The sequence below is a fragment of the Aegilops tauschii genome, chromosome 5 (assembly GCF_002575655.3).
Source record: "Aegilops tauschii subsp. strangulata cultivar AL8/78 chromosome 5, Aet v6.0, whole genome shotgun sequence".
Lineage (NCBI taxonomy): Eukaryota > Viridiplantae > Streptophyta > Magnoliopsida > Poales > Poaceae > Aegilops > Aegilops tauschii.
Genome location: NC_053039.3, coordinates 461,446,217 through 461,470,211, shown reverse-complemented (window position 1 = coordinate 461,470,211; position 23,995 = coordinate 461,446,217). Strand labels below are relative to the sequence as shown.

General features: G+C 48.0%; 1 protein-coding gene across 1 annotated transcript; it reads left to right on the top strand.

Annotated features, from left to right (window-relative positions):
- Window positions 1-17,346: 17,346 nt before the first annotated feature.
- Window positions 17,347-20,067, top strand: LOC109763215 (G-type lectin S-receptor-like serine/threonine-protein kinase At2g19130). The gene has a single exon (XM_073498143.1). It carries the CDS (start codon window positions 17,420-17,422, stop codon window positions 19,970-19,972), a length of 2,553 nt encoding a protein of 850 aa, XP_073354244.1. The 5' UTR covers window positions 17,347-17,419; the 3' UTR covers window positions 19,973-20,067.
- The last annotated feature ends 3,928 nt before the right edge of the window (window positions 20,068-23,995 follow it).

Here is a 23,995-nt window from a genome sequence, read left to right as displayed (position 1 = left end):
CGGTGGGTGAACAAATTACTGTCGAGCAATTGATAGAAAAGTGCATAATTATGAGAATATCTAGGCATGATCATGTATATAGGCATCACGTCCGTGACAAGTAGACCGACTCCTACCTGCATCTACTACTATTACTCCACACATCGACCGCTATCCAGCTTGCATCTAGAGTATTAAGTTCATAAGAACAGAGTAACGCATTAGGCAAGATGACATGACGTAGAGGGATAAACTCAAGCAATATGATATATGTTGGAAATATGCCCTAGAGGCAAATAAATGGTTATTATTATATTTACTTGTTCATGATAATTGTCTATTGTTCATGCTATAATTATGTTATCCGGAAATCGTAATACATGTGTGAATACATAGACCACAACGTGTCCCTAGTAAGCCTCTAGTTGACTAGCTCGTTGATCAACAGATAGTCATGGTTTCCTGACTATGGACATTGGATGTCATTGATAACGGGATCACATCATTAGGAGAATGATGTGATGGACAAGACCCAATCCTAAGCATAGCACAAAAGATCGTGTAGTTCGTTTGCTAGAGATTTTCCAATGTCAAGTATCATTTCCTTAGACCATGAGATCGTGCAAATCCCGGATACCGTAGGAGTGCATTGGGTGTACCAAACGTCACAACGTAACTGGGTGACTATAAAGGTGCACTACGGGTATCTCCGAAAGTGTCTGTTGAGTTGGCACGGATCGAGACTGGGATTTGTCACTCCGTATGACGGAGAGGTATCTCTGGGCCCGCTCGGTAATGCATCATCATAATGAGCTCAATGTGACTAAGGAGTTAGCCACGGGATCATGCATTACGGTACGAGTAAAGTGACTTGCCGGTAACGAGATTGAACAAGGTATTGGGATACCGACGATCGAATCTCGGGCAAGTAACGTACCGATTGACAAAGGGAATTGTATACGGGATTGATTGAATCCTCGACATCGTGGTTCATACGATGAGATCATCGTGGAACATGTGGGAGCCAACATGGGTATCCAGATCCCGCTGTTGGTTATTGACCGGAGAGGCGTCTCGGTCATGTCTGCATGGCTCCTGAACTCGTAGGGTCTACACACTTAAGGTTCGGTGACACTAGGGTTATAGAGATATTAGTATGCGGAAACCCGAAAGTTGTTCAGAGTCCCGGATGAGATCCCGGACGTCACGAGGAGTTCCGGAATGGTCCGGAGGTGAAGAATTATATATAGGAAGTCCAGTTTCGGCCACCGGGAAAGTTTCGGGGGTTATCGGTATTGTACCGGGAACACCGGAAGGGTCCCGGGGGTCCACCGGGTGGGGCCACCTATCCCGGAGGGCCCCATGGGCTGAAGTGGGAGGGGAACCAGCCCCTAGTGGGCTGGTGCACCCCCCATGGGCCTCCCCCTGCGCCTAGGGTTGGAAACCCTGGGGGTGGGGGGCGCCCCACCTGACTTGGGGGGAAGTTCCCCCCTTGGCCGCCCCCCCCCCCATAGATGGGATCCCAGGGCCGGCGCCCCCCTAGGGGGCCTATATAAAGGGGGGGAGGGAGGGCTGCTGTACCCTAGCCCCTGGCGCCTCCCTCTCCCTCCCGTGACACCTCTCTCTCCCGCTTGCGCTTGGCGAAGCCCTGCCGGGATCCCCGCTACTTCCACCACCACGCCGTCGTGCTGCTGGATCTCCATCAACCTCTCCTTCCCCCTTGCTGGATCAAGAAGGAGGAGACGTCGCTGTTCCGTACGTGTGTTGAACGCGGAGGTGCCGTCCGTTCGGCGCTCGGTCATCGGTGATTTGGATCACGACGAGTATGACTCCATCAACCCCGTTCACTTGAACGCTTCCGCTCGCGATCTACAAGGGTATGTAGATGCACTCCTTTGCCCTCGTTGCTAGTAAACTCCAGAGATGGATCTTGGTGATGCGTAGAAAATTTTAAAATTCTGCAACGATCTCCAACAGTGGCATCATGAGCCAGGCCTATGCGTAGTTACTATGCACGAGTAGAACACAAAGCAGTTGTGGGCGTAGATGTTGTCAATTTTTCTTGCCACTACTAGTCTTATCTTGTTTCGGCGGTATTGTGGGATGAAGCGGCCCGGACCGACCTTACACGTACGCTTACGTGAGACAGGTTCCACCGACTGACATGCACTAGTTGCATAAGGTGGCTAGCGGGTGTCTGTCTCTCCCACTTTAGTCGGAACGGATTCGATGAAAAGAGTCCTTATGAAGGGTAAATAGAAATTTGCATATCACGTTGTGGTTTTACGTAGGTAAGAAACGTTCTTGCTAGAAACCTATAGAAGGCACGTAAAAACTTGCAACAACAATTAGAGGACGTCTAACTTGTTTTTGCACCATGTGCCTTGTGATGTGATATGGCCAGAAGATGTGATGAATGATATATGTGATGTATGAGATTGGTCATATTCTTGTAATAGGAATCACGACTTGCATGTCGATGAGTATGACAACCGGCAGGAGCCATAGGAGTTGTCCTTATTTTTTGTATGACCTGCGTGTAATTGAATAACGCCATGTAAATTACATTACTTTATTGTTAAACGCGTTAGCCATAGAAGTAGAAGTAATCGTTGGCGTGACAGCTTCATGAAGACACAATGATGGAGATCATGATGATGGAGATCATGATGATGGAGATCATGGTGTCATGCAGGTGACGAAGAGGATCATGGCGCCCCGAAGATGGAGATCAAAGGAGCAAAATGATAATGGACATATCATGTCACTATTTGATTACATGTGATGTTTATCATGTTTTGCATCTTATTTGCTTAGAACGATGGTAGTAAGTAAGATGATCCCTTATAATAATTTCAAGAAAGTGTTTCCCCTAACTGTGCACCGTTGCGAAGGTTCGTTGTTTCGAAGCACCACGTGATGATCGGGTGTGATAGATTCTAACGTTCGCATACAACGGGTGTTGACGAGCCTAGCATGTACAGACATGGCCTCGGAACACACGCAATACACTTAGGTTGACTTGACGAGCCTAGCATGTACAGACATGGCCTCGGAACACGGAAGACCAAAAGGTCGAGCATGAGTCGTATAGAAGATACGATCAACATGGAGATGTTCACCGATCTTGACTAGTCCGTCTCACGTGATGATCGGACACGGGCTAGTTAACTCGGATCATGTTTCACTTAGATGACTAGAGGGATGTCTATCTGAGTGGGAGTTCATTGAATAATTTGATTAGATGAACTTAATTATCATGAACTTAGTCTAAAATCTTTACAATATGTCTTGTAGATCAAATGGCCCACATTGTCCTCAACTTCAACGCGTTCCTAGAGAAAACCAAGCTGAAAGATGATGGCAGCAACTATACCGACTGGGTCCGGAACCTGAGGATCATCCTCATAGCTGCCAAGAAAGATTATGTCCTAGAAGCACCGCTAGGTGAAGCACCCATCCCAGAGAACCAAGACGTTATGAACGCTTGGCAATCACGTGCTGATGATTACTCCCTCGTTCAGTGCGGCATGCTTTACAGCTTAGAACCGGGGCTCCAAAAGCGTTTTGGGAAACATGGAGCATATGAGATGTTCGAAGAGCTGAAAATGGTTTTCCAAGCTCATGCCCGGGTCGAGAGATATGAAGTCTCCGACAAGTTCTTCAGTTGTAAAATGGAGGAAAATAGTTCTGTCAGTGAGCACATACTCAGAATATCTGGGTTACACAACCGCTTGTCTCAGCTGGGAGTTAATCTCCCGGATGACGCGGTCATTGACAGAATCCTTCAGTCGCTTCCACCAAGCTACAAGAGCTTTGTGATGAACTTCAATATGCAGGGGATGGAAAAGACCATTCCTGAGGTATATTCAATGCTGAAATCAGCGGAGGTGGAGATCAAAAAGGAACATCAAGTGTTGATGGTGAATAAAACCACTAAGTTCAAGAAAGGCAAGGGTAAGAAGAACTTCAAGAAGGACGGCAAGGGAGTTGCCGCGCCTGGTAAGCCAGTTGCCGGGAAGAAGTCAAAGAATGGACCCAAGCCTGAGACTGAGTGCTTTTATTGCAAGGGAAGTGGTCACTGGAAGCGGAACTGCCCCAAATACTTAGCGGACAAGAAGGCCGGCAACACCAAAGGTATATGTGATATACATGTAATTGATGTGTACCTTACTAGTACTCGTAGTAGCTCCTGGGTATTTGATACCGGTGCGGTTGCTCATATTTGTAACTCAAAACAGGAGCTGCGGAATAAGCGGAGACTGGCGAAGGACGAGGTGACGATGCGCGTCGGGAATGGTTCCAAGGTCGATGTGATCGCCGTCGGCACGCTACCTCTGCATTTACCTACGGGATTAGTTTTAAACCTCAATAATTGTTATTTAGTGCCAGCTTTGAGCATGAACATTGTATCTGGATCTCGTTTAATTCGAGATGGCTACTCATTTAAATCCGAGAATAATGGTTGTTCTATTTATATGAGAGATATGTTTTATGGTCATGCCCCGGTGGTCAATGGTTTATTCTTGATGAATCTCGAACGTGATGTTACACATATTCATAGTGTGAATACCAAAAGATGTAAAGTTGATAACGATAGTCCCACATACTTGTGGCACTGCCGCCTTGGTCACATTGGTGTCAAACGCATGAAGAAGCTCCATGCAGATGGACTTTTGGAGTCTCTTGATTACGAATCATTTGACACGTGCGAACCATGCCTCATGGGTAAGATGACCAAGACTCCGTTCTCCGGAACAATGGAGCGAGCAACCAACTTATTGGAAATCATACATACTAATGTGTGCGGTCCAATGAGTGTGAGGCTCGTGGTGGCTATCGTTATGTTCTCACTCTCACTGATGATTTAAGTAGATATGGGTATGTCTACCTAATGAAACACAAGTCTGAAACCTTTGAAAAGTTCAAGGAATTTCAGAGTGAGGTTGAGAATCAACATGATAGGAAAATAAAGTTCCTGCGATTAGATCATGGAGGGGAATATTTAAGTCACGAATTTGGCACACACTTAAGGAAATGTGGAATCGTTTCACAACTCACGCCGCCTGGAACACCTCAGCGAAATGGTGTGTCCGAACGTCATAATCGCACTCTATTGGATATGGTGCGATCTATGATGTCTCTTACCGATCTACTGCTCTCATTTTGGGGCTATGCTTTAGAGACTGCCGCATTCACTTTAAATAGGGCTCCGTCGAAATCCGTTGAGACGACACCGTATGAATTATGGTTTGGGAAGAAACCTAAGCTGTCGTTTCTAAAAGTTTGGGGATGCGATGCTTATGTCAAGAAACTTCAACCTGAAAAGCTCGAACCCAAGTCGGAAAAATGCGTCTTCATAGGATACCCTAAGGAAACCATTGGGTATACCTTCTACCTCAGATCCGAAGGCAAGATCTTTGTTGCCAAGAAGGGGTCCTTTCTGGAGAAAGAATTTCTCTCGAAAGAAGTGAGTGGGAGGAAAGTGGAACTTGATGAGGTGATAGTCACCCCTTCCGAACCGGAAAGTAGCGCGGCACGGGAAGATGTTCCTGTGGTGCCTGCACCGACTGGGGAGGAAGTTAATGATGATGATCATGAAGCTTCCGATCAAGTTACTGCTGAACTTCGTAGGTCCACAAGGACACGTTCCGCACCAGAGTGGTACAGCAACCCTGTCATGGAAATCATGTTGTTAGACAACGGTGAACCTTCGAACTATGAAGAAGCGATGGCGGGCCCGGATTCCAACAAATGGCTTGAACCCATGCAATCCGAGATAGGATCCATGTATGAAAACGAAGTATGGACTTTGACTGACTTGCCCGATGATCGGCGAGCCATAGAAAATAAATGGATCTTTAAGAAGAAGACAGACGCGGATGGTAATGTGACCATCTATAAGGCTCGACTTGTCGCTAAGGGTTATCGACAAGTTCAAGGGGTTGACTACGATGAGACTTTCTCACCCGTAGCGAAGCTGAAGTCCGTCCGAATCATGTTAGCAATTGCCGCATTCTATGATTATGAGATATGGCAAATGGACATCAAAACAGCATTCCTTAACGGCTTTCTTAAGGAAGAATTGTATATGATGCAGCCGGAAGGTTTTGTCGATCCTAAGAATGCTAACAAGGTATGCAAGCTCCAGCGCTCCATCTATGGGCTGGTGCAAGCATCTCGGAGTTGGAACATTCGATTTGATGAGATGATCAAAGCGTTTGGGTTTACACAGACTTATGGAGAAGCCTATGTTTACAAGAAAGTGAGTGGGAGCTCTGTAGCATTTCTCTTATTATATGTGGATGACATACTATTGATGGGAAATGATATAGAATACTTGGAAAGTATAAAGGCCTATTTGAATAAGTGTTTTTCAATGAAGGACCTTGGAGAAGCTGCTTATATATTAGGCATCAAGTCTATAGAGATAGATCAAGACGCCTCATTGGACTTTCACAGAGTACGTACCTTGACAAGATATTGAAGAAGTTCAATATGGATCAGTCCAAGAAGGGGTTCTTGCCTGTATTGCAAGGTGTGCAATTGAGCACGGCTCAATGCCCGACCACGGCAGAAGATAGAGAAAAGATGAGTGTCATCCCCTATGCCTCGGCCATAGGGTCTATTATGTATGCCATGCTGTGTACCAGACCTGATGTAAACCTTGCCGTAAGTTTGGTAGGAAGGTACCAAAGTAATCCCGGCATGGAACACTGGACAGCGGTCAAGAATATCCTGAAGTACCTGAAGAGGACTAAGGATATGTTTCTCGTTTATGGAGGTGACGAAGAGCTCGTCGTAAAGGGTTACGTCGACGCTAGCTTCGACACAGATCTGGATGACTCGAAGTCACAAACCGGATACGTGTATATTTTGAATGGAGGGGCAGTAAGCTGGTGCAGTTGCAAGCAAAGCGTCGTGGCGGGATCTACATGTGAAGCGGAGTACATGGCAGCCTCAGAGGCAGCGCAAGAAGCGATCTGGATGAAGGAGTTCATTACCGACCTAGGGGTGATTCCCAATGCGTCGGGCCCGATGACTCTCTTCTGTGACAACACTGGAGCTATTGCCCTTGCTAAGGAGCCCAGGTTTCACAGGAAGACCAGGCATATCAAGCGTCGCTTCAACTCCATTCGTGAAAGTGTTCAAAATGGAGACATAGATATTTTTAAAGTACATACGGAACTGAATGTAGCAGATCCATTGACTAAACCTCTCCCTAGAGCAAAACATGATCAACACCAGAACTCTATGGGTGTTCGATTCATCACAATGTAACTAGATTATTGACTCTAGTGCAAGTGGGAGACTGTTGGAAATATGCCCTAGAGGCAATAATAAATGGTTATTATTATATTTCCTTGTTCATGATAATTGTCTATTGTTCATGCTATAATTGTGTTATCCGAAAATCGTAATACATGTGTGAATACATAGACCACAACGTGTCCCTAGTAAGCCTCTAGTGGACTAGCTCGTTGATCAACAGATAGTCATGGTTTCCTGACTATGGACATTGGATGTCATTGATAACGGGATGACATCATTAGGAAAATGATGTGATGGACAAGACCCAATCCTAAGCATAGCACAAAAGATCGTGTAGTTCGTTTGCTAGAGCTTTTCCAATGTCAAGTATCATTTCCTTAGACCATGAGATCGTGCAACTCCCGGATACCATAGGAGTTCTTTGGGTGTACCAAACGTCACAACGTAACTGGGTGACTATAAAGGTGCACTACGGGTATCTCCGAAAGTGTCTGTTGAGTTGGCACGGATCGAGACTGGGATTTGTCACTCCGTATGACTGAGAGGTATCCCTGGGCCCGCTCGGTAATGCATCATCATAATGAGCTCAATGTGACTAAGGAGTTAGCCACGGGATCATGCATTACGGTACGAGTAAAGTGACTTGCCGGTAACGAGATTGAACAAGGTATTGGGATACCGACGATCGAATCCCGGGCAAGTAACGTACCGATTGACAAAGGGAATTGTATACGGGATTGATTGAATCCTCGACATCATGGTTCATCCGATGAGATCATCGTGGAACATGTGGGAGCCAACATGGGTATCCAGATCCCGCTGTTGGTTATTGACCGGAGAGGCGTCTCGGTCATGTCTGCATGTCTCCCGAACCCGTAGGGTCTACACACTTAAGCTTCGGTGACGCTAGGGTTGTAGAGATATTAGTATGCGGAAACCCGAAAGTTGTTCGGAGTCCCGGATGAGATCCCGGACGTCACGAGGAGTTCCGGAATGGTCCGGAGGTGAAGAATTATATATAGGAAGTCCAGTTTCGGCCACCGGGAAAGTTTCGGGGGTTATCGGTATTGTACCGGGACCACCGGAAGGGTCCCGGGGGTCCACCGGGTGGGGCCACCTATCCCGGAGGGCCCCATGGGCTGAAGTGGGAGGGGAACCAGCCCCTAGTGGGCTGGTGCGCCCCCCATGGGCCTCCCCCTGCGCCTAGGGTCGGAAACCCTGGGGGTGGGGGGCGCCCCACCTGACTTGGGGGGGAAGTCCCCCCCTTGGCCGCCGCCCCCCCCCCCATAGATGGGATCCCAGGGCCGGCGCCCCCCCAGGGGGCCTATATAAAGGGGGGAGGGAGGGCTGCTGTACCCTAGCCCCTGGCGCCTCCCTCTCCCTCCGGTGACACCTCTCTCTCCCGCTTGCGCTTGGCGAAGCCCTGCCGGGATCCCCGCTACTTCCACCACCACGCCGTCGTGCTGCTGGATCTCCATCAACCTCTCCTTCCCCCTTGCTGGATCAAGAAGGAGGAGACGTCGCTGTTCCGTACGTGTGTTGAACGCGGAGGTGACGTCCGTTCAGCGCTCGGTCATCGGTGATTTGGATCACGACGAGTACGACTCCATCAACCCTGTTCACTTGAACGCTTCTGCTCGCGATCTACAAGGGTATGTAGATGCACTCCTTTGCCCTCGTTGCTAGTAAACTCCATAGATGGATCTTGGTGATGCGTAGAAAATTTTAAAATTCTACAACGATCTCCAACAATATAAACCCGATCTTTTTATCCTCGATGGCAACAATACAATATGTGTCGTTTCCCTTTCTGTCACTGGGATCGAGCACCGCAAGATTGAACCCAAAGCTAAGCACTTCTCCCATTGCAAGAAAGATCAATCTAGTAGGCCAAACCAAATTGATAATTCGAAGAGACTTGCAAAGATAACCAATCATACATAAAAGAATTCAGAGAAGATTCAAATATTGTTCATAGATAATCTTGATCATAAACCCACAATTCATCGGATCTCGACAAACACGCCGCAAAAAGAGTTACATCGAATAGATCTCCAAGAAGATCGAGGAGAACTTTGTATTGAGATCCAAAGAGAGAGAAGAAGTCATCTAGCTAATAACTATGGACCCGAAGGTCTATGGTAAACTACTCACACATCATCGGAGAGGCTATGGTGTTGATGTAGAAGCCCTCCGTGATCGGTTCCCCCTCTGGCGGAGAGCCGGAAAAGGCCCCAAGATGGGATCTCACGGGTACAGAAGGTTGCGGCGGTGGAAATAGGTTTTCGTGGTGCTCCTGGTTGGTTTCGGGGTACATGGGTATATATAGGAGGAAGAAGTAGGTCGGTGGAGCCATGAGGGGCCCATGAGGGTGGGGGGCGCGCCCAGGGGGGCAGGCACGCCTCCCTGCCTCATGGCCTCCTCGGTTGTTTCTTGACGTCCACTCCAAGTCCTCTGGATCACGTTTGTTCCAAAAATCACGCTCCCGAAGGTTTCATTCCGTTTGGACTCCGTTTGATATTCCTTTTCTGTGAAATACTGAAATAGGCAAAAAAACAGCAATTTGCACTGGGCCTTGGGTTAATAGGTTAGTCCAAAAAATATATAAAAGTGTATAGTAAAGACCATTAAACATGCAAAACGGATAATATAATAGCATGGAACAATCAAAAATTATAGATACGTTGGAGACGTATCAGTCGGCGGTGGTGCGTGGTGGCCGACGGAGGCAAGTACGGCGGCGCCGGAGTGGATGTGGCTCGGGGTGGCCGACAGAGGCAAGTAAGGAGAAAAATTACTCCTGCGGGTGGGCAGTCAAGTATATTTAAGAGCTGAGGCGGCCGTGGAGTAAAACTTTTAGGAAAAAGATAACGCCCACATATGTGGGCGTTTGCATCTCACCCACACGTATGGATCAACGTCCGTTTGTATTTGCACGAATCTTGACATGTTTCGCCAGATTTTTATGCCACGTAGGACTGGGCTGGTGTGTGGGCATTCATCCGGTCGCTCAAACGTTCGTTTCACCACGCGGAGGGGCTGGTGTGTGGGCGTTTAGCAGTTCGCCCACACGCCAGTTTTCACACACGCAGAGGGGCTGGTGTGTGGGCGTTTATCAGTTCGCCCACACGTTCGTCTCCTCTCCCACACCCAAAGCTGTCAGTTGCCATGTGTTTTTCAGGGTACATGGCAACTGCCCTAGTGTGCTTGGAAGCAGATGACAACTCTCTCTTTACCCGAACATGTTATTTTGCCATGTCTTTTTTGTAGTGCTATATGGCAACTGCCTAGTGTTAGTAGGTGGCAACTCTTAAAGTTTTCAAATCATGGCAACTGTAGTAGACCAGACCATACATGGCAACAGCTGCAGTTGTCCAAAAAATGGCATCTGACACTTTGACCTGAGATGGCAACTGCAGTTGAGCAACCATGGCAACTGTAGTTCAGCAACATGGCAACTGCAGTTAAACGAACATGGAAGAGGGTCCGGACCATGGCAACTACGGGGGCGCGTGGTGACTGTCACGTGAGGCGTGCGGGACCGTGAGGTCGGAGGCCGGACGTACGAGCGTGTGGGCGTTATCTACTTTGGCCACACGTAGGCATGTGGGAGGGACCGCGGGGCAAAAGACCGGGTGTGTGGGCGTTACTTGTTTGCCCAGACGTAGACGTGTAGACTGGTTCTCTTAGATACCACACAAAACGTGTGGCCAGACCCCTTAACGCCCACACACGTGGGCGTTATCGGGACCCAACTTTTACTCCCCTAAATATTACTGTATAAGTTAAAAGGGATCGGTTAGGTGCAGTTTAGACGAGAAAACCTGATTATTTTTACTCTTCTAAAGCTTTATAAGGGTTTAGTTAGAGATTCTCTTAGCCCACAGTGCACGTTCTCTTTAAGGAGTTGTTGTCATCCACGAGACCGCGACATACCCTTGATAGTCTTGCTTGCTTGTATATAACGTTAATCTTTTAGCATGGTGCATTCTTTTTGTTATGCATCAGTGTGTGTTATTGGATGAATGTATGTGCTGAACAGAATTCTAGTGTATTATTCAAAACAATATTTTTTGCCAGAATTCAAAACAAAATATGAATGCACCCATCTCTGCTGTACTCATTTTGCATGAAGTCATGACGATCATCTTGTCTTCACTCATATCATACGCAAGAGACTGGTCAAGACACTATTCTTCGTTTCGTTACACATATACTTCCTCCGTAAACAAATATAAGATCGTTTAGATCACTACTTTAATGATCTAAACGCTCTTATATTTTTTTACAGAGGGAGTATAATTTATTGATCCATCGATCATTTTCTCCACTAAAAATTGTGCAACTTGCAGTTTGCAGCGCATCATTGAAGTTGATGCAAAGCCGACGAGCGTGTGACGAGTCCACATCGCAACTCGATCCATGCATCCTTTATTTCAGACGGGTCTCCAGTAGGACATACAGTGAGTCAAGTTTTTCTACGTGTTGTGAGCAGTCGAGACCTAATAAAATGTCTGGTCCCTTGGCAATCAAATCAAGTGTGTACTGCTACCGTGTGCATATCGGTCCATCTGACCACAACAGCTGGGCTACCATTATTTCAGTCAACGTCTTCGCGGTCTTGGCAAATTGTACGTGTGTGCCCATGCAGACCGGTAAAGACTTTTATCTCACAAAAAAAACATGACTTTAGCTCTCAAACTGCCAACAACGTACTCTGACTGAAAGAAAAAAGTAGTTTCAGTCACAATGTCACTTTGATCTCGTCCCACAGAAACCCTGCTTCTCCTCCCGCTGCGACCCGTACCTTTTTTTAAGGAGGATTACCCCGGTCTCTGCATTAGAGTGATGCGTGCATCCTCTTTATTAATCAAAAAATCTGAAAAATCTGCGATCTAGAACAAGCTCGCTCAGAGGTGAAGAAAAATAAAAAGGTATAATATGCTACAACCTGCGAAAATAGAATGAGATGACTAAACACCTATTCTATTACTGGACCGTCATCCAAATCAGTTGTAGTTATCCGAACGATCATCTCTCATCGGGCAGACCCAGTAATCAAAGGCTCCCCGACTTTCCCGGGAGTGACTAACGATCACATGCGGATCCAAGCAGTGACCCCGTACATAACCTGCAAAAAAGTTATAAAAGTTTGTTTGTTAAAAACCATGTCATTTCTACAGTTTTATACAGCCCAAAGCAATGCACATACTTCTATACAAATATGTCTGGGAGTAATTGTCTCTACTCCATTTAGCCACGTCTCAAATAACGTGTAAATACTATTTAGAGGAGTGATATTAAATGCTATATGAACCAAGCGCCATACTAGTTTGGCCAGCAGACAATCGAGAAAGAGGTGTTTGATGGTTTCATCGTGATAAAAAAACTACATGTTTGACTACCATCTCAATTACGATTTGCCAGATAATCCTCGGTCAGAACCACCTCCTTGTACACAAACCACACGATGACTTTGGTTCCTAACGGGATTTTGATCTTCCAAAGCAGCGAGTTGTACGTGTGTTCTCCTCATCACCGGCAAGGTCCTAGCGAGTCCTCGGCGGCCGCGGCGCCCCCCATGTCCAGCTCGATCACCGTCTAATCCGAGCTGTCAATCAGAAAAAGGCCCACACCCTAACCTCGAACCCTCTTCCTCTCGACGTGAGTGTCCTACCGGAGACCTCCGGACCAGCGTTCTCTGTGTGAATGTTTGAGAGATGCAGTTCCGCACTGATCACACGATGCGAGCACAGAGGCCGTGTACTGTGCTAGCTTCGTTTGCCATTGCCAGCGGCACGGACGAATGCAGGACGGCCCGCCGCGCCCTTAACAGGCCCCTCGAGGCGATTTTTTAGCGCTGGCGCCTGAAAATCGGCCCAGTCGTGCCCCCCAGAATCTCATTTAGCGCCGGTTTGGGCCGAAATAACAGTCGGCGAACCCGAGCCAAACCCAAGCCCCCGGGGGTCGCCTGGGGCGCCAGCCGAAGCGAAAAGGGGCGTGGGTCCGCTCTGTCGGCGAGAGAAGGCCATTTTCCCGCCGTTTCCCACCGCTCCCCCCCCTCCGTTTCCCTCCATTCCCCATTCCTCCCGCCATTCTCCTCCTCCCCTCCATCCAGCCGCCATGCCACTGAAGAAGTACGTGGCCCCCGCGCCGCTACGGATGCCAACGCCACCGCCACCACCCAGCCGAAGCAGAGGAAGTAGAGGGCGCCGCCGTTCAAACCCCCGGGCATGTCGAACGCCGACTGGAAGGCGGGAGTTCAGCGCCGGGAGGCTATCACCACCGATCGGCGGAACAGGGCCAACGCCAAGAAGGCCCGGGACAGAGCGACGCTCGCGGCGGCGGCAGCTGCGGCCGTGGCGGAGCAGGCAGATCGCGCGGCCGAACAAGCCGAGGCGTCTCGCGCGGGGATGATGAATCCACCCGGCGGCCACGACCCGTACGCGTCCTGGAGCCAGCAAAGCATCGGATCTCCGGCCGGCTTCTCGTCGTCGCCACACCCCTGGGGCTGCACATCCTCGCCGTGCTACGCCGACGGGACGCACACGGAGGGTTCAACCCCAACATGACCTTCCCACATGGTCACCCGGCCCAGCGCACGCCCTCGCCTGCTTTCTCCGGTGTCCAGTACCCCCGGTACACCTACTCGTCGCCGGCCTACGCATCCTCCCCGACTCCACCTCTGCGCCGTGGCGCGCTGCTCTTCTCACAAGCCTCCTCGTCGCATCTCGGCGACAGCGACGCGACGGAGGCCGACATGGACGACATCATCACGACCGGCTCGGCTGCCGCCGCCTCCCCCAGGTTCACTGCCCAAGATGATACCTGGGACCTCAAGGGCGACATGGACGCCGAGCTCGATGCTACCTCTTGAGCACTGCGTTGGTTTTCCCTTGAAGAGGAAAGGGTGATGCAGCAAAGTAGCGTAAATATTTCCCTCAGTTTTTGAGAACCAAGGTATCAATCCAGTAGGAGGCCACGCACGAGTCCCTCGCACCTACACAAACAAATAAACTCTCGCAACCAACGCGATAAGGGGTTGTCAATCCCTACACGGTCACTTACGAGAGTGAGATCTTATAGATATGATAGGGTAATATTTTTGGTATTTTTATGATAAAGATGCAAAGTAAAATAGAAGCAAAATAAAAGGCAACGAAAATAGCTTGTTAATGGAAGATTAATATGATGAAAAATAGACCCGGGGGCCATAGGTTTCACTAGTGGCTTCTCTCATGAGCATAAGTATTTACGGTTGGTGAACAAATTACTGTTGAGCAATTGACAGAATTGAGCATAGTTATGAGAATATCTAGGTATGATCATGTATATAGGCATCACGTCCGAGACAAGTAGACCGACTCCTGCCTGCATCTACTACTATTACTCCACACATCGACCGCTATCCAGCATGCATCTAGAGTATTAAGTTCATAAGAACAGAGTAACGCTTTAAACAAGATGACATGATATAGAGGGATAAATTCATGCAATATGATATAAATCCCATCTTGTTATCCTCGATGGCAACAATACAATACGTGCCTTGCTGCCCCTACTGTCACTGGGAAAGGACACCGCAAGATTGAACCCAAAGCTAAGCACTTCTCCCATTGCAAGAAAGATCAATCTAGTAGGCCAAACCAAACTGATAATTCGAAGAGACTTGCAAAGATAACCAATCATACATAAAAGAATTCAGAGAAGATTCAAATATTGTTCATAGATAAACTTGATCATAAACCCACAATTCATCGGTCTCAACAAACACACCACAAAAGAAGATTACATCGAATAGATCTCCACGAGAGAGGGGGGACATTGTATTGAGATCCAAAAAGAAAGAAGAAGCCATCTACCTAATAACTATGGACCCGAAGGTCTGAGGTAAACTACTCACACATCATCGGAGAGGCTATGGTGTTGATGTAGAAGCCCTCGGTGATCGATGCCCCGTCCGGCGGAGCTCCGGAACAGGCCCCAAGATGGGATCTCACGGGTACAGAAGGTTGCGGCGGTGGAATTAGGTCTTTGGCTCCGTATCTGGTAGTTTGGGGGTACGTAGGTATATATAGGAGGAAGGAGTATGTCGGTGGAGCAACAGGGGCCCACGAGGGTGGAGGGCGCGCCTGGGGGGTAGGCGCGCCCCTACCTCGTGCCCTCCTGGTTGATGTCTGGACGTAGGGTCCAAGTCCTCTGGATCACGTTCGTTCCGAAAATCACGTTCCCGAAGGTTTCATTCCGTTTGGACTCCGTTTGATATTCTTTTTCTGCGAAACTCTGAAATAGGCAAAAAAACAGCAATTCTGGGCTGGGCCTCCGGTTAATAGGTTAGTCCCAAAAATAATCTAAAAGTGTATAATAAAGCCCAATAATGTCCAAAACAGAATATAATATAGCATGGAATAATAAAAAATTATAGATACGTTGGAGACGTATCACTCGACTACGGCGAGGAGGAGCCAGAGGAGGAGGAGGAGCCGGCGCCTGCTCCGGCGAGGAAAGGGAAAAAGAAGAAGCGGGCGGCCAGGACCGACGAGCCGCGCATCAAGTGGGCGTCCAAAGAGGACGAGTGCCTCGCCGAAGCGTGGAAAATCGTCTGCCTCGACCCGATCACCGGCACGAACTAGAACGTCGACACATATTGGTAGCGCATCAAGTCCGAGTTCACATGCAGCGCGGCTCGAAGGCCATGGCGAATCATTGGGCGCACATCCAAATGGCGTGCAACAAATGGCATGGGATCGTCGAGGAGATCGCGGCTCGCCCAGAGTGCGGCGCCAACATCGAGGGGCAGGCATGACACGTCGTTTTCTCGCTCATTTTTTCGCCGTGGTGCGCCGCCAACTATCGTTCCTCGGCGCAGATGGTGCGGATGTTCGCCATGTATCGCCAGGACAGCAGCACCGACCAAGATTTCAACTACCTCCACGTGTTCTCTCGGATCGAGAAGTGCGAGAAGTGGGCGGAAGTCCAGCGCATCCTCGCCAAGGCCAAGGAGACGTACAAGCTGGACGCGCCGACGCCGGGTGCGTCCGACGGGCGCCCCGACGACAACAAACGGGCCAAGTCGGCGAAGCACCCCGAGGTGGCTACCGCGCGTCTTCAAGACTCCATCGAGCATTGCATCGCCGACGCCTAGACCAGCGGGAAGAGAAAACCGAGGCGCGATGGACGGCGTTGATGACGAACAACGCCGTCAAGCTCGACGTGCTCCGGACCAACGTCGCCGCGAAGAAGAGGAACACCGCTCTGGCTTTCCTGATGGAGGGGGCGCATGCTCCGGAGCGACGACGAGCAGCTCAAGGCGTGGTACATGGCGGAGCGTGGCCTCATCCTGAACCAGATGTCGTCGACGGTGGCGCCAACACCCACGCCGACCCCAACGCCGCCGCCAAACCCGAGCGATGATGCCTCCACGACGCCTAGCACAGAAGCCGCGCCGACGCCGACTAGCCCGCGCACGCCGACTCCTCCGACGCCAAAGGCCGACGCCGCCGTTTGATGCATTGCCTACGTGTCCTTTTCTTTTTGCACGCCGAACTTTTTATTGATCGTCGATCTGTGGCATGGTGATTGCCGATCGCTGGGACTTTTGTGGCGCTGATCGCCGGACTTGTGGCGTTTTTTGGGTAGCAGGAATGAACAAGTTTGAATTTACGACGCCTTGAGGGCGGCACCTGGGGGCGTGGCTGGGACATAGAGCGCCCCAGGGCCTAAAAATCGCCGGGCGAGCGCCCGAAATAGCGCCGGCCTATGCGCTCGGGGGCCGAACGAGTGGAGTTGCTCTTAGATTCTAACTTCAGCTAGCTGCTGAATGATCTTGTACGTAGGCCATGAATGCCACAGTACGTGGGATGGGACCTTGGCAATGCATGTGCAGCGCCTGCTAATTTCCAGGAAGCTGTGATTCATTGCTTGGGGAATCTTCATTGAAATTCCTCCTCACAGTACTACACACTGTAGTATTTATGGTGATTAATGGTGCCTTGTATCAATTGTAATACTGTTCCAATGTGAACATGATTGACCCTATAAGTCTTCCCCTTCAGCCAATCTTTGTAGTGCTAGCTTCGGTCTTCTTGCGTCTTCAGAAGACATACTACTTCCATTCTATATATGCATACCTCCTCTTGTCTTCAAATCATTCACACTCCTCTCCTCAATGCCTCCCCTCCACATACTGCTCGGGCTTCTCCTCTTGCTCACTCCTCCTCCTTGCTGCTCCTCTGCAGCTGCAAATGGAGACAAGCTGCCGGCAGGCCAAGCTCTCGCTGTTGGCAGCAAACTCGTCTCCAGAAACGGCAAGTTCGCGCTCGGCTTCTTCCAGCCAGCAGCTGCTGCGGGCAGCATCAGTAAGTCGCCCCACAATGCCACCTCCCCGAGCTCAGGCTGGTACCTCGGCACATGGTTCAATAAGATCCCGGTTTTCACCACTGTGTGGGTCGCTAATAGGGAGGAACCCGTCGTCCACCACAACCTCAATCAAACACAGCTCAAGATAGCAAGCGATGGCAATCTTGTCATCGTACTAACCCATGCCAGCAACACCGAGTCCGTAGTTTGGTCCACTCACATCGTCAACAATATGACACAAGCCAGCAAAAAAAACACCACCACCACTAGTGTCGCCCTTCTCTTGAACAATGGAAACCTTGCCCTCACATCTGAACAGAAGGTGTTGTGGCAGAGCTTCGACTACCCAACAGATGTAGTGCTTCCTGGCTCTAAGTTCGGCCGGAACAAGATCACTAGTTTTAGCAGCCAACTCATCTCAAAGAAGAGCCTCATTGATCCTGGTTTAGGGTCATACAGTCTTGACCTAGAAGATATCAAGGGGTTCGTCCTCAAACGCCGCAAGAACCCATCAATAGTGTATTGGCTTTATGAATCCTCCACAACATCAGCAATGAATCTTTTGCCACTAGCCAAGGCACTGCTAGATTTGAATCCTCAGACCAAAGGTTTACTTAACATAACATATGTTGATAACAACCGAGAGGAGTACTACATGGGCACTTTACGAGATGAATCCTCGGCTTCCATGTTTGGCTTACTAGACATCTCTGGTCAGATAAAGCTGAATCTTTGGTCGCATGCCAGCCAGTCTTGGCAGACAATATATGCCCAACCAGACAATCCGTGTGAGCCACCTGCAACCTGTGGACCTTTCACGGTCTGTAGCAGCAAGCCACATCCATCCTGTGACTGCATGGAGAGCTTCTCTCAGAAATCACCACATGATTGGGAGTTTGATGACCGAACAGGAGGATGCACTAGAAATACACCATTACATTGCACTAGTGACAAAAACATGACAAGTTCAACAGACATATTCCACCCCATTAATCAAGTTCAACTTCCCTACAACCCACAAAGCATAGTCGCTGCCACCACCCAAAGCAAATGTGAAGAAGTTTGTCTCAGTTCCTGCTCATGCACTGCTTATTCCTATAACAGTAGAAGATGCTCTGTCTGGAATGGGGAATTACTTAGTGTATTTCAGACTGATGATACTGGAGAACATGTTCTTTACCTTCGTCTTGCCGCCAAAGATTTGCGGCCAACTTTGAGAAACAACAAAAGAAAACCAACCATTGGAGTTGTTGCTACTGCAAGCATGATTGGTTTTGGGTTAGTAATGATCATGGTGTTCTTACTGATTTGGAGGGACAAATTCAAGTGGTGTGGTTTGTTGCCAATTCACTATGACCATCAAGCTAGTGTTGGTGGGATTATAGCTTTTAGGTACACAGATTTAGTTCGTGCTACTAAAAACTTCTCAGAAAAGCTAGGTGGAGGTGGTTTTGGTTCTGTATACAAGGGAGTGTTAAGTGACTCAAAGACCACTATAGCGGTGAAAAGACTTTATGCTGCCCATCAAGGAGAGAAGCAATTCAGAGCTGAGGTGAGCTCAATTGGGATGATCCAACACATCAACCTAGTCAAACTGATTGGTTTCTGTTGTGAAGGTGATCACAGGTTGCTTGTGTATGAACATATGTTAAATGGGTCTCTTGATGGTCATCTATTTAAGGTGAGCAATCATGATGATGATGATGCCCTAAATTGGAGCACCAGATACCAAATAATCCTTGGAATTGCTAGAGGGTTATCATACTTGCATCAAAGTTGCCACAAATGCATCATACATTGTGATATTAAGCCGGAGAACATATTGGTGGATGGATCATTTGTTCCTAAAGTTGCAGACTTTGGGCTAGCATCATTTGTTGGAAGGGATTTTAGCCGAATCCTGACTTCATTCAAAGGAACTACAGGTTATCTTGCCCCGGAGTGGCTTACCGGAGTTGCTATCACACCGAAAATCGATGTTTACAGCTTCGGCATGGTTCTGCTGGAAATCATATCAGGAAGGAGGAATGCGTCACCTGAAACATCATACAACACTAGCAGCTGCAACAACAACAACACCCACCAACATGTTGAATATTTCCCAGTCCAAGCCATCAACAAGCTTCACAGCGACGATGTGAAGAGTTTGGTGGATCCACGGCTAAACGGTAACTTCAATTTGGAAGAGGTTGAAAGGGTTTGCAAAATTGCTTGTTGGTGCATCCAAGATAATGAGTTTGATCGGCCGATGATGGGTGAAGTGGTCCGGGTTCTAGATGGTCTGCAAGAGATTGATGTGGCCCCAATGCCAAGACTACTCGCAGCTATAACGGAACAATCTGGTGCTGCAACTTCTATGTAATAATAATTATTGTCGAGATCGCTAGTCTTTGTTGATTTCAGCAATTTCTTAAAGTTGTAATGTGAAGAATAAGGAATAAAGGAAAGCAAGCTTGTAGTTGCTAATTAGTCACCTTGTATTTAAGTTTCAAATTCTAAATATATATGCTAAGCAATCATTGCAGTAAAATGTGGCAAATGATAGAAATATTATATGTGTATATGTGATTATTTCTAGTCCTGGACTGGGAACTTCCGAACTTCTAGTTACATTCCAGGAATAGGTTACTATTAGCATGCTTGAGCAAGATGACATGTATGGATTAGATAAAAAAATCAAACTGTACGTTACAGTTTGAAATGGCAACAGTTCTTGCTTGATTAGGTACAGGCCGTACCTAATCAAATTGCAACAGTGGCTAGAAATTTGTCATATTTGGAAACCGTGGGTGGACATATATATTTGATCAAGAGACTACATAGCCTCTATAATTACCTGGCCTTTTCAATAATGTCCTAGATAAGCCAATCATGGCATCTTGGTTTTGAATGTTGTGCTTGTCATTTGTGGGGTGCCATTCACAAACTCTGAACTCCAAACTAAAGCAGACCTTTATCTCGCCGTCAGTGTATGTAGTCTCTGAACTCCAAACTAATTGCAACAGTGGCTAGAAATTTGTCATATTTGTGGACTGCCTCTCGTCAATAGCCCTAATTTGTTCGTGCATCTGCATGATCAGAAGACTTGCCAGTTTAACGGTCGTCAACAACAAGTAAAATATATAAATATATATGCAAAGCTACCATTACTGTCACTCTCATTTCAGTCTTCACAGTATAGGGAGAAAATACATGGATGAACATGGGTGCATATGCTGTTGATTTGCCCCAAGAATAGAAACTGTTGAAAAAATATCAAAAATTCTGAAAACATTTGACAACAAACTCGACACTATGGTACTCATATAAAAAAATCGCCAACGAAAAACTCCCATCGACCTTTCGACAAAAAAGACAAAAAAGTGAGGACAAAAATGTGTGACTAGTAACCTCAATATAGTGCTGACTTTGTTTTTTCGCCCAGAATATCATCGAAGTGATTCCTTAGCGAAACATTTTATACAAATAGAACACTTGATCATGTTTGCTGCCAAAAAGATTCAAGTTTTTTCTTTACTTTTTTGTAACTACACATTTTTTCTTTTAAAAAACGGATGTGTATACACCCAGGTTTCAAACGTCCTCCTCCCAACATGATGCAAAGGACAGGCACGTCGCAGCCTACACAAAAAGTATAAACAACCACGACGAAGACAAACATGATTAGGGCATTTCCAACATGAACCCTTATGCTCGTAAATGTCCAGACCGAGCTGTCTTGACGTTGCAAGCCATCCAACATGGCTCTGCATTTGTCCTCGGACGCGTCCCTATGTCCGCTTCCCTGCAAACCAAAAGCAAACTAGGGAAGCCATTGCGGGAGTCCAGACCTGCGCCATAAAGAACTTCGATACCCTTGGCACCCAAACCAAGGTGGAGCCCGCGTAGTTGGAGCGGTCTGCACTGCTTCCATGGCAACAAAAAAAACATTTCCCCAGGCTCTCGGCTTCGAGCGCCATCGTCCTCCACCCCAATTCCCGCGCTTTTCGCTTCCGCCACTGCATGGACCCATACTAACAGCTGCCAGAGCCGACAAAGGTGGAGTATCAGGAGAAGGTGGCCGCTTGAAAGATCAACCCGACGACACGACAAACCAGATGCCCCAAAGCAAAGGCGAAGGATGAGGCGGACGACAAAAAGAAGGGCGGTTGGGGAGGTGGGCAGGGCAGGGACGGGGTGCAGGGGCCTGGTTGGGCCTGGGACATGGGGCACCACCGCCCGCGCCATCCATGCACTCACCCTGGCCAGAGCAATATTAGGCACCCTAGTTCAACGTCGCCTAGCATTCAGGCATATTGCCACGGCCTAGCTCTGTTGGGGAACGTGGTAATGAAAAAAAATCCTACGCACACGCAAGATCATGGTGATGCATAGCAACGAGAGGGGAGAGTATTGTCTACGTACCCTCGTAGACCGAAAGTGGAAGCGTTAGCACAACGCGGTTGATGTAGTCGTACGTCTTCATGATACGGCCGATCAAGCACCGAACGCACGGCACCTCCGAGTTCAGCACGCGTTCAGCCCGGTAACGTCCCTCGAACTCCGATCCAGCCGAGTGTTGAGGGAGATTTTCGTTAGCACGACGGCATGGTGACGATGATGATGTTCTACCGATGCAGGGCTTCGCCTAAGCACCGCTACAGTATTATCGAGGTGGACTATGGTGGAGGGGGGCACCGCACACGGCTAAAAGATCAAATCAATTGTTGTGTCTCTGGGGTGCCCCCCTGCCTCCGTATATAAAGGAGCAAGGGGAGGAGGCGGCCGGCCAGGGACAGGCGCGCCAAGGGGGAGTCCTACTCCCACTAGGAGTAGGACTCCTCCTATTCCTAGTAGGAGTAGGAGAGGGGGAAGGAAAGGGAGAGGAGGAGAAGGAAAGAGGGGGCCGGCCCCCCTTGCCTTAAACCAATTCGGTTTGGGCCTTGGGGGGGTGCGCCCCACACTCCCCTTTCTGCCCTCTATTTCCACTAAGGCCCATGTAGGCCCAATAAGCCCCCGGGGGGGTTCTGGTAACCCCCGGTACTCCGGTAAAATCCCGATTTCACCCGGAACACTTCCGATATCCAAATATAGGCTTCCAATATATCAATCTTTATGACTCGACCATTTCGAGACTCCTCTTCGTGTCTGTGATCACATCCGGGACTCCGAACAACCTTCGGTACATCAAAACATATAAACTCATAATATAACCGTCATCAAACTTTAAGCGTGCGGACCCTACGGGTTCGAGAACTATGTAGAGTTGACCGAGACACGTCTCTGGTCAATAACCAATAGCGGAACCTAGGTGCTCATATTGGCTCCCACATATTCTATGAAGATCTTTATCGGTCAGACCGCATAACAACATACGTTGTTCCCTTTGTCATCGGTATGTTACTTGCCCGAGAATCAATCGTCGGTATCTCAATACCTAGTTCAATCTCGTTACCGGCAAGTCTCTTTACTCGTTCCGTAATACATCATCCCGCAACTAACTCATTAGTTGCAATGCTTGCAAGGCTTATAGTGATGTGCATTACCGAGTGGGCCCAGAGATACCTCTCCGACAATCGGAGTGACAAATCCTAATCTCGAAATACGCCAACCCAACAAGTACCTTCGGAGACACCTGTAGAGCACCTTTATAATCACCCAGTTACGTTGTGACGTTTGGTAGCACACAAAGTGTTCCTCTGGTAAACGGGAGTTGCATAATCTCATAGTCATAGGAACATGTATAAGTCATGAAGAAAGCAATAGCAACATACTAAACGATCGAGTGCTAAGCTAACGGAATGGGTCAAGTCAATCACATCATTCTCCTAATGATGTGATCCCGTTAATCAAATGACAACTCATGTCCATGGCTAGGAAACTCAACCATCTTTGATTAACGAGCTAGTCAAGTAGAGGCATACTAGTGACACTATGTTTGTCTATGTATTCACGCATGTACTAAGTTTCCGGTTAATACAATTCTAGCATGAATAATAAACATTTATCATGATATAAGGAAATAAATAATAACTTTATTATTGCCTCTAGGGCATATTTCCTTCAGTCTCCCACTTGCACTAGAGTCAATAATCTAGTTCACATCACCATGTGATTTAACACCAATAGTTCACATCACCATGTGATTAACACCCATAGTTCACATCGTCATGTGACCAACACCCAAAGGGTTACTAGAGTCAATAATCTAGTTCACATCGCTATGTGATTAACACCCAAAGAGTACAAAGGTGTGATCATGTTTTGCTTGTGAGAGAAGTTTAGTCAACGGGTCTGCCACATTCAGATCCGTATGTATTTTGCAAATTTCGATGTCAACAATGCTCTGCACGGAGCTACTCTAGCTAATTGCTCCCACTTTCAATATGTATCCAGATTGAGACTT

What these genes read in the sequence shown, in the direction of transcription:
- LOC109763215 (XM_073498143.1), top strand. Translation starts at nt 17,420, where the DNA reads ATGCCTCCCCTCCACATACTGCTCGGGCTTCTCCTCTTGCTCACTCCT.